This window comes from Bacidia gigantensis, assembly GCF_019456465.1.
Source record: "Bacidia gigantensis strain McMullin 20006 chromosome Unknown contig_246, whole genome shotgun sequence".
NCBI classification, from domain to species: Eukaryota; Fungi; Ascomycota; class Lecanoromycetes; order Lecanorales; family Ramalinaceae; genus Bacidia; species Bacidia gigantensis.
In genome coordinates this window covers 1,492,402-1,502,680 of record NW_025408602.1, presented here as the reverse complement: position 1 = coordinate 1,502,680, position 10,279 = coordinate 1,492,402, and the positions used below count along the sequence as shown (strand labels likewise).

General features: G+C 50.0%; 6 protein-coding genes across 6 annotated transcripts; 3 read left to right on the top strand and 3 right to left on the bottom strand.

Annotated features, from left to right (window-relative positions):
- Window positions 1-143: 143 nt before the first annotated feature.
- On the bottom strand, window positions 144-1,097 carry KY384_006105 (uncharacterized protein; the record flags this gene model as incomplete). Its single annotated transcript, XM_044814601.1, has 2 exons — window positions 144-812; window positions 1,005-1,097. 2 exons carry the CDS (start codon window positions 1,095-1,097, stop codon window positions 144-146), a joined length of 762 nt encoding a protein of 253 aa, XP_044668751.1.
- An 805-nt stretch (window positions 1,098-1,902) lies between these two features.
- KY384_006104 (uncharacterized protein) lies at window positions 1,903-3,270 on the top strand (the record flags this gene model as incomplete). The annotated part of the gene is made up of 1 exon (XM_044814600.1): window positions 1,903-3,270. The coding sequence occupies one exon, from the start codon at window positions 1,903-1,905 to the stop codon at window positions 3,268-3,270; it is 1,368 nt and encodes a 455-aa protein (XP_044668750.1).
- Window positions 3,271-3,379: 109 nt separating this feature from the next.
- On the bottom strand, window positions 3,380-5,244 carry KY384_006103 (uncharacterized protein; the record flags this gene model as incomplete). Its single annotated transcript, XM_044814599.1, has 3 exons — window positions 3,380-4,213; window positions 4,539-4,831; window positions 4,881-5,244. The coding sequence occupies 3 exons, from the start codon at window positions 5,242-5,244 to the stop codon at window positions 3,380-3,382; spliced, it is 1,491 nt and encodes a 496-aa protein (XP_044668749.1).
- Window positions 5,245-5,989: 745 nt separating this feature from the next.
- KY384_006102 (uncharacterized protein) lies at window positions 5,990-6,868 on the top strand (the record flags this gene model as incomplete). The annotated part of the gene is made up of 2 exons (XM_044814598.1): window positions 5,990-6,466; window positions 6,536-6,868. 2 exons carry the CDS (start codon window positions 5,990-5,992, stop codon window positions 6,866-6,868), a joined length of 810 nt encoding a protein of 269 aa, XP_044668748.1.
- A 38-nt stretch (window positions 6,869-6,906) lies between these two features.
- On the bottom strand, window positions 6,907-7,887 carry KY384_006101 (uncharacterized protein; the record flags this gene model as incomplete). Its single annotated transcript, XM_044814597.1, has 1 exon — window positions 6,907-7,887. The coding sequence occupies one exon, from the start codon at window positions 7,885-7,887 to the stop codon at window positions 6,907-6,909; it is 981 nt and encodes a 326-aa protein (XP_044668747.1).
- A 540-nt stretch (window positions 7,888-8,427) lies between these two features.
- On the top strand, window positions 8,428-10,172 carry ICL1 (isocitrate lyase 1; the record flags this gene model as incomplete). Its single annotated transcript, XM_044814596.1, has 3 exons — window positions 8,428-8,667; window positions 8,714-8,869; window positions 8,919-10,172. 3 exons carry the CDS (start codon window positions 8,428-8,430, stop codon window positions 10,170-10,172), a joined length of 1,650 nt encoding a protein of 549 aa, XP_044668746.1.
- Window positions 10,173-10,279: the final 107 nt, after the last annotated feature.

Genomic DNA, 10,279 nt, shown 5'->3' with positions numbered 1-10,279 from the left:
GATTCTGCAACCAGATGAGCTTCCATGTAGTGGGAGGACAAAGAATTGCGCTCAGTTGTAATTGACTTGCTTACTTTGCTTTCTTGGTGCGAGAAGCCAAAATGACAACGGATGTACGACTCACTTAAGACACGATCTCTGACTCACGTAGACTCATCGGTGTAGGCCTCCTGTGATGTGCCTTCTGATGAAGTATTTGCCTTCTGCCTTGCATGCTCTAGTCGTGAGACCCATAACGCAGATCCAGCGGTAGTGGTCAGCAGGAAGAACATGCTGAGAAGCGGCACCAGTTGAAACAGCAAAGCTACAGTACCAAACCACGTGTACCTCAGTTGTCTCTGACGTATCGCAAGGTTTCTCTCTTTCTTGCTGAAATTGAGAAACTTGAAATATCTCCAGTGATGTAGCGGGCCCGCTCGATAGCCTGTGAGCAGCAGAAATATGGGTGTTCCGACCACAGGAATGAGGTTGAAGGGCAAGAACACAATGAATTCAATAATTTGCCGGACGGAGAACGGTGAGTAGACCGCGGAAGAGGTTGGCTTTCCGAGCTGTCTGACCGGGTCTCTGGCTTGCTCGTCAAGAGCTCGAGACGTGGCTACAAGATCCTTATGACCTTGGTCAATCAGAACAGCGTCGAAGACATCCACGAGGGTCTCGTCAACAAAGAACGCTTCGAAAAGCAGAGCAACGATAGCAGCACCTTCTCCGAGGACAAGGAATGCTCCATTAATAAAAGCCAAAGACGGTCCATGAAAGACGGCAAGAAAGGCGACCTGGGGCAGATACGCCCTGTGAAGGCGGTCAATGCTCTGCTTGCCTTATCGTAAATGAAGAAGCATACCAAAAGAATAAGTTGCCTAATACAAGGAAGGAGAGCAGGGCACAAGGCAACAGGCGGCCACGGAGAAGAGGCCAGAGGAAAGGATGGCCAAAGAAGTATACGATTCCCTGATGCAGTCAACAACACTTAGTCAAAGGATATGATCTTGAGAAGGGTATACCTTCAAGGGATAAAGCCACGATGCATGGCTGAGGCCTGATATTGAGGATGTCATACAGGTTCGCCTCGGTGGACGCCTAGGCTGTGCAGCCATAGGAGATACTTTTGGAGAACAAAGGGATGGAACAATCTAGGTCAAAGGCGCTTAAGCCGTGGCCAGCCGTGCCATAGCCTTATTAGGAAAGAATGGGATTGTGCTGTCTGTAGAGACCTTATCAGGCATTTATTTTAGATGCCCGCGGACGTCATGCAGAGCGGAAGGATTCCGCTAGTATTGTCGGACCGTTTCCACCATCCTCTCATGACTTTCCTTATGCAAGCTTCACCACGTCTCATTCGTCACTAACGTTTGAGAAATAACAAGCTGCTCGGAATAATAATGAGGGGCAACAACTGAAGCCTCAGGATGCGCAGATATTCCGCTGTTCAACTTCGAGAGCAAGCGGTGACTCCTCCGCACCTAGAACTAGACGTTAAGCTTGCGCGATGTCGGGCCCAACGGCAAAGTGGACCTTCCTACCGCCCCAAGGTACCAAGTGAAAATTGCGTCTTGATCAGTATTCGCTATCATTGACTCATTGCCGCTGCTTATAAATGCTTTAGTTTCTATGTCGTCGTGCTGTTTGAATATCTATAGATATCAATCCAGTTCCCGTTTATGAAGCAATACTCCGAGAACGATGTTTAAAGTATGATGATGATTCTTGTATCAGTCGTGGCTTGAGAAGATACCCGAAAAAGGGCTGAGGCGTTTCTATTGAAAAGCAAGATCATTTGCGCACTTTGATTTATTATGCTTGCTGTTTCCTGCATTTTCTTTTTCAATTTCGACGTCAATCCGCCCCATATGTAAAGAGCAAGGAGATTTATTTGAAAAGGATTCTGCAATCCCTCGCAATATGAAGGACGATGCCAACAGGGTAGGTCAAGCAAGCCCCGCAGAAGACGTCGAAAGCAGCATCGGCACCACGGAGGTGGAAGACAAAGAAGTTATCCCACAGCCAACGCCAGAGAACTTTATTGGCCGCGTCCTCAGCAAGACCACCACTCGAGTGTCCGTCGACCCAGGACCACCACCAGATGGCGGTCGACGAGCCTGGACACAAGCCGTGATGGGCCACTTAGTCGTCTTCAACGTCTGGGGCTACATCAACTCCTTTGGGGTATTCCAAGCCTACCACGTTTCCAACCTCCACCGAGCCCCCTCCGATATCTCCTGGGTCGGCTCCGTGCAGATCTTTCTCCTATTCTTCATCGGCACCTTCTCAGGGCGAGCCACGGATTACGGTCTCTTTCGCCTTACATTCCTCATCGGCTCGATTCTCTTCCTGCTAGGCGTATTCATGACAAGCCTCAGCACGACGTACTTGCAACTATTCCTCGCCCAAGGGGTGTGCACAGGGATAGGGCAAGGCCTACTCTTCTGCCCAGCCCTCTCGCTGCTTTCCACCTATTTCACCAAAAATCGCGCAGTGGCCATTAGCATTGCTGCCTCCGGCACAGCCACTGGCGGCATTGTCTTCCCAGTCATCGTGCAACAACTCCTTCCCAAAATCGGCTTTCCCTGGACTGTCCGTATAATAGCCTTTGTCATGCTTGCTGTACAAATCGTAACCTTCACCTTCCTAAGAACACGTCTCCCTCCCCGGAAATCAGGTGCGCTGGTAGAATGGGCCGCCTTCACTGAATTGCCCTACCTCCTATTCTCCATCGGCATGTTCTTCTGCTTCTGGGGCCTGTACGTCGCATTCTACTACCTCCCATCCTTTGGCCGGGACATTCTAGGCATCACATACAAGGACAGCATCAGCAATCTCCTCATCCTTAATGGTGTCGGCTTGTTCGGCCGCATATTCCCCGCCTTTTTAGCGGACAAATTCTTCGGGCCTCTCAATACTCTCATCCCCGTCATGGCGGCGGCAGCGCTATTACTCTATTGCTGGTCGGCAATATCCACTCCTGGTGGATTGACCGCATTCTCGGTCTTCTATGGCTTATTTGGTGCTGCTATACAAGCCTTATTTCCGGCCACACTGGCTTCTCTAACGACGGACATCAAGAAGGCAGGCGTCAGGATAGGTATGGTGTTCAGTGTCGTTAGTTTCTCCTCGCTGACCGGCCCGCCCATGGCTGGTGCATTAATCTCGGATCGCCACGGGAGTTACCTGTATGCCCAGATGTTTGCAGCGACTGTCATGGTTGTTGGGTGTCTTACGTGTTTGGCTAGCAGAGTCACACAGCTTGGATGGCGAAAGGGCCGAGTATAATCTTTTACATACTATAATGAGCACTTGTTGCTCCCAACGTATATAAAAGTCTAAGATAATTTCATAATCTCTAATGCAATGCCAAAACTCCTCAATAGTGTTCTCATCATCATCCTAATTCATGGTTCATCCTCTCCCTCCACCTGGGCCCAAACCTACTCATCGCCCATACCACCACAGAGCTACTCGCAGCAATGACACCTACACCAGTGAACAGCCACCCATTCCCAATCGCATCAATCAACGGCTGCGCTACCACACTCCCTATACAGCTGAAGATATTTCTGATCAAATTATTCACTGCGACGCCAGCACTAGCCTTTTTCGGCATGAACTCCGTCAACATCGTTGTCGCCATCGCAAACACCAGCATTGAGCCAACTCCGAAAAAGAAATTTGCTACTAGGGGTACGATCCAGTGAACGCCTTTTTGGACCGTCCAGCCGTACCAAATCAGCGCTCCGGGATACAGGATGGCAGCAATCCATGCATTCTCCTTCATCCGATCTTCAGGCCTGTACAACAGCTTTCCCTTCTCATCGTACCGCCCGGCACGCCGCGCTTCCCGCGCCATGATGTGGTCGGTCCAACGCCCGCCGAATATAGACGCTAGAATATAGCCAATTGCGGCCGGGATATAGGTCAAGCCCACTATGATGCTTTTGAAATTGTAAGGGGCGGCAGAGAAGGTAGTCTCGAGGGAAATGTTTAGAAGGTAGAGACTACCGAAAGTGATGGCGGCATAGTATACTGTAATGAGAACGGCGGGAAAGCGGAGATAGAGGACGATGGCAAGGGGGTCGATGAAGAAGCGGCGGAGGAGGCGGATGTAGCGGGAGCTTTTCTGCGCGACCGAGCGGACAGAAGTAGTACGGGAAAGTGATGAGGGCTCGGTCGGTGGGGAATTTGTAACTGGTTCGGTGGGAGGTGAGGCTTTCAAGGTCTGGGGATCCAGGTCAGTTGAGATGACTGTTCATGCTGCACTTTTGCAAGACATACCTCAGGCAAAGCAAAGAAGAGAAAGCCGAGCGTGACGGCGCCATAAATGGTAAGGAACCATAATGTGCTCCGCCATCTCAGGCCTTGTTGAAGCGCACCACCAATGATCGGACCAAATAGGGGACCCATTAGTCTTTATCAATTCCGAGTCAGCAATGCTTCTTTAGACTGCGAGAGAGTCACGGGACATGTCTCTCGAGTGATAGCTCCGAAAATGTCACTTACGGTCCGAGGTAAAATATGCCCATGGCTTTTCCTCGCTCTCTTACATCCCATAGATCTGCTATTGTGCCCGCGCCCACAGCTTGTACACTTGCTGCTGCTCCTCCTGCTAGCGTTCGCATGACAACAAGCATCGCTATATTCACAGAAACCGCCGCAAGGATATTCCATATGAGGAAAAGAGTAAACGATACGAGGTATATGGAGCGTCGGCCGAGCGTTTCAGAGAAGGAGGACCACCAGAGCGGGAAGATTGCCATAGCCAGCATATAGACAGAGGCTGATAGATTGGTGACTGTAGGGCTGACTTTTAGATCATGGGAGATATCGAGAAGCGAAGCTATTCTTTCGTCAGTCAGGAAACAGCTTTCGAATGTATGAAAACACACGGAAGATGATGGTGCTCCCCAAAGGAGCCGCGACAGCGGCTAATGCCACGACAAAGGTAAGAAACCATTTAGTAGAGCGTGGATAATGTTTAGGTTCTGTGACCTCCGCAACCAATGTGAAGCGTCCAAACAGTCCTCTCCGTTCAGCATGAGGAACTTTGACAGCCTCTGGGGTGGGTTCGCTCTGTGTCTTGTCCAGCTCAGTCGTCTCATCCTTAATGGCTTTGTCTGTGTGCTCGACCGGCGTAGGAACAGAGCTCTTCTGGCTTAGGGGCTCATTCTGGACTGATGTTCCAGTTGCACAGTTCTTTGAATGCTCATGTTGCAGTTCTTGTGCTTCGATTCTCGCTGTGTTATTATCCATCACGAAGATGGGCAATGCTTTGCACTATCATTATGCGCCTGTAGACGATTTAGGTGAATGAGACCATCAATCTCGACGCACTGCAGGTATCCCAAAACAAAGACTCGAGACTAATTGGCTATGGCTGTAAAAGAGACTCGTGTGCTGCTGCTTGCAGAGTATAAGCGTTTTATGACATGGCATTTGACCGTTTTGTCTTCCACCTGAGCATGATGCCGATGATTTTGAGGAAGATAGAAGACGAGCAAAGCGGAATGCGTCATGTTTTGCATGTTCCTAGCGGTGATAGTATGACTAGACCTGCCAATGAGAATGACAAGGCGTCGCAAATCAAACAGATTTGAACGTGCAGTTGAGACGCCTGCCGTGCCGAGTTACCGCCACCACCGCTTTTCCTTAGGCCGATGCCGCGCATCGTTGACTTTGGATTAAATTTGGTGGATCAAACTAGATTTATTTCCGGTCGATATCGCCGCAACTAGACCCTAGTAAGCTTGTACGAGCTTTCGATGCATAGCGTCATCCGAGAAGCTTCATTGTATAGTGAACGTTTGCAACAGCCTCGGTGTAAGCGTAACACAGTTGATAGTGTGCACTTAAGGCATCAATTATCATCCATCTCCGCGGTCTTCCGTTCAGGCTGTCAAGTGAAATTGTTGACCTTCGCGCAGTCCGCACAAAACTGGACGACACATTCGTGTGAATTTGGAGCATTCTCAAGTCATTGAAACAGCTCAAGGTCGGAATGTCCACAGTTCAGGAAGCTCGTGCGAAGCTCGGCGAACATTTCGGAGTTGGTGGATCAGGCAAGCCCGACAGATGGGAGGCGCTTTGGGCCGATGGCAGCTTTATTCCTTGGGACAGGGGACTGCCCAACCCAGCGCTCGAGGACCTGCTCAAAGACCGACAAGACCTGATCGGTATACCGAAAGAAGCTAGTGATACCGCTGGCAAACGAAAGAAGGCTTTCGTTCCCGGTTGTGGTAAAGGTTATGACGTCCTTTTACTGTCAAGTTTTGGGTACGATGCAGTCGGCTTGGAGGTTAGTGAGACTGCTTTGAAGCGCTGTCTTGAGGAACGAGATAAACATGGCGACAAGTATGCTGTAAGGGATGCTTCGCTCGGAGCCGGCAAATCGAACTTCGTTGCTGGTGATTTCTTTAGCAATGAGTGGACGGGTTCAGCAGGAGCTGAACAATTTGATCTGATATACGACTATACCGTAGGTCAATGAGGCTCCCTCTCAATTTATCGCATGACAAAAATGAAGGCTAAAACTTTGCCTCATTAGTTTCTTTGTGCGCTGCCTCCCTCAATGAGGCACCAATGGGCTTTGAGGATGTCTCACTTACTAGCACCCGACGGACATTTGATCTGCTTGGAATTCCCTCTTTCCAAGAATCCAAATTTAGGTGGTCCTCCATTTGGCCTTCAATCAAAAGTCTACGTACAGCATCTCGCGCAACCAGGCTTGGACATACCGTACAATGCTGAAGGATACATACCGGAAGGTGTCACTTATCCCGATAACCCAGCTGCTTTGAAGCGAGCAGCTCATTGGCAGCCAGCGCGAACACACGAGATTGGGAAAGACCAAGATTGGATCAGTGTTTGGCACCGGTAGCATAGTCACCAGATATGTCTTAATGCGTTGGCAAAGGTTCATTTTGACCTACGCAAAGAGTTGTAGTGCTCTCCGAGACCGTAGCTATGGCGATAATATGCAAGCCACAATGGTTCATCCTCGCTAGTACCACTCTCGATCGTGTCAACGTGACCATTTCCATGGAGTACCTTAATATCAACCGAGTATGCTCTGGCTAGAGCAAGGATTTCCAGATGGCCTCCCCACTCACCAGTTTCTCGAATAGTCCTTAGATATTCGTCTAATGGCTGCTCGAGAAATGGTACAAAATCATCGGAATGCTGGGCAATATATGCCGCTGCCACCTGTCGAGTGACGGCATAGTCAGGCTTCTTAGCACTGTCAAGTTCAAGCGTTATTTTTGGTTTCAATTGTAAGCCCGTATTTTGGAGCTGATCCGCGATAGCAGCATACAGGCAGTGACCGTCAGATCGGATATCGTGCTCAATAAGCCCTTTAGCTTCGTAAGCCTTCCGCATCGACTGAATCTCCTTTTCACGTAGATTTGGCAGATCAGCAGCTTCCTGCTCCGCCTGTCTCGTTGCAGCTTCTTGTTCCGCAGCTCGTCTAGCAAGACGTGCTTTTTGCCTGTTTGGTTTCTTTGATTCGCCGTTGGAAGCAGAATTCGTTGCAACAGAGACAGAGGCGAGTTTTGTCTCAATGTCACTAGTTGGGTCTTGAGTGGATATCTCAATTGATGGAATCACGTCAAGCTCTACATTGGCGTCGTCATTCAGTGTGTTCTCATCGTTTAATTGAGCCAATTCACTGGATTGTCTTTCCTTGAGTTGCTTCTCGAGTTGCACACATTCATCGAGAACACTCTTACGCGTCTTTTTAGTAGCGTTCTTTTTCTTTTGAGTTACCAGAGACTGCAAGTCACGCTGTTCCTTGCGGTGCTTTTGCTGCAAATCTTCCATGCTCGACTTAGCAGGGTAGCAGAAGTCCTTGACAATCCAACCCCTCGAATCTAAAGGGTTCACCGTCCTGTGGGCCATACCGTGCTATATGCTATATCTCAATAGTACGTATAGGTGATGCAATATGCGCATTGTTCTCCAGGGGCGCAGTGCCAATCACGAATCGGCAGACTTAGTTTTGGTCCATAGGACGATATGGCCCACAGGACCAAGAACTCTTCCAATTCTCATGACCGATGCCGAGGCTTTTGTCCACAACCTCCACTCGTGAGCGGTTGACCCAGCTTTCAAAGAAGTCAAGTGATAACGAATGGCTCTTTGATCACTGGGCTCTGCCAATGTCATTGCTGGCTTGCAGCATGGGTTGAAAGGGGTCTAGTCTACCGATGAGAGGAGTTGGGCTTTGCGTAACTCTCCCCTTGACCCGAGCCTCAACCACGCGTCCAATTGGCCTCGGTCAGAAGATGTCGAGCATAGGGCTTGCAAGACTGTGCCATAATGTTTGTTCTGCTTGTACATCTTGTACATTTGAATGCTATGCAATTGTTGTACTCGTAGCCATCTCTTTTCATGCCCAAAAATCTGCATTCTTGGCAGGCATTTGTTCGCAATATCTCAATGGCACCCTCAAAGCCTTTTCTTTTCGCGGATCCCATGTCTTCGGCCGAGGAAGAAGATCTCAGATATGAGGTCGAGGTTGAAGCGATCAAGCAATGGTGGAGGAATTCGAGATGGAGGTATACGAAGCGGCCATTCAAGGCAGAGCATATAGCAGCAAAGCGCGGCAACATCAAAGTAGAGTATCCGAGTAATGTGCTGAGCAAGAAGCTATGGCGACTCATGGAGGACAAGTTCCAAGTCAGCAAGTTATAGCACGCAGGGACATTTGCTAATGACGTGGTAGAACGCTGATGCTAGCTATACGTATGGTGTTCTTGAGCCAACTATGCTCACCCAAATGGCGAAGTTCCTGGACACCGTGTACGTCTCAGGCTGGCAATGCTCCTCTACAGCATCTTCTACGGACGAGCCGGGCCCAGATCTTGCAGACTATCCCATGGTATGATACTCTAAGCTCTACTTTGAAGGTCACAATTAAGGTTTAATAGGATACTGTGCCAAACAAAGTACAACAGTTGTTCATGGCTCAGCTTTTCCACGACCGCAAACAACGTGAAGAGCGTATCACCACCCCTAAAGCCCAACGAAGCAACGTGCCAAATATCGACTACCTTCGCCCACTCATTGCTGACGCAGACACCGGGCACGGTGGACTTACAGCAATCATGAAGCTCACCAAGCTATTCGTTGAAAAGGGCGCCGCAGGTATCCATATTGAAGACCAGGCACCTGGCACGAAGAAATGCGGCCACATGGCTGGCAAGGTACTCGTACCTATAAGCGAGCATATCAATCGTCTCGTTGCCATCCGTGCCCAAGCCGATATCATGGGAAGCGACCTCCTCCTCATAGCCCGAACAGACTCCGAAGCCGCAACCCTCATCACCAGCACAATCGACCACCGAGACCACGCCTTCGTCCTAGGCACCACAAACCCCGCCCTGCAGCCCTTGAACGACCTAATGATAGCAGCCGAGCAATCCGGCAAATCAGGCGCGGAGCTCGAAGCCGTCGAAGACGCCTGGAACGTCCAAGCCGGTCTCAAACTCTTCAACGACGCAGTCGAAGACACCATTAATGCAGGTGTACACGTCGACAAACCAGCTTTGATCAACGAATACCGCGCGGCCAGCAGAGGCAAATCCAACAGCGAAGCTCGCGCCCTAGCTAAAACCCTCACAGGTGTAGATGTGCCCTGGGATTGGGACGCCCCACGTACGCGCGAGGGCTACTATCGCTACCAAGGCGGCATTGCAACCGCAGTGAACCGCGGCCGAGCGTATGCTCCTTATGCAGACTTGCTCTGGATGGAAAGCAAACTCCCCGACTACGATCTCGCGAAGCAGTTCGCCGATGGCGTGCACTCGCTCTGGCCGGAGCAGAAGCTCGCCTACAACCTCTCCCCGAGCTTCAATTGGAAGAACGCGATGCCGCAGGCCGAGCAGACCACGTATATTGCGAGGTTGGCGAAGCTAGGGTATTGTTGGCAGTTTATCACATTGGCGGGATTGCATACCAGTGCATTAATTAGCCATCAATTTAGTCAGGCGTTCAAGGAGCAAGGGATGAGAGCGTATGGAGAGTTGGTGCAGGAGCCGGAGGTAGAAGGGGGTGTTGATGTGGTGAAGCATCAGAAGTGGAGTGGGGCCAATTATGTGGACGAGACGTTGAAGATGATCACAGGTGGTGTGAGCTCGACGAGTGCTATGGGTAAAGGGGTCACGGAAGACCAGTTCAAATAGGTCTTCGAGAAACGAGTCAGTATGACGAGCTATGATCATGCTGAGCCATACGGATTTTTAGGTCTTGTCCAAATGATTGAATGAAATTTTGCTTTGGCATTGGTATT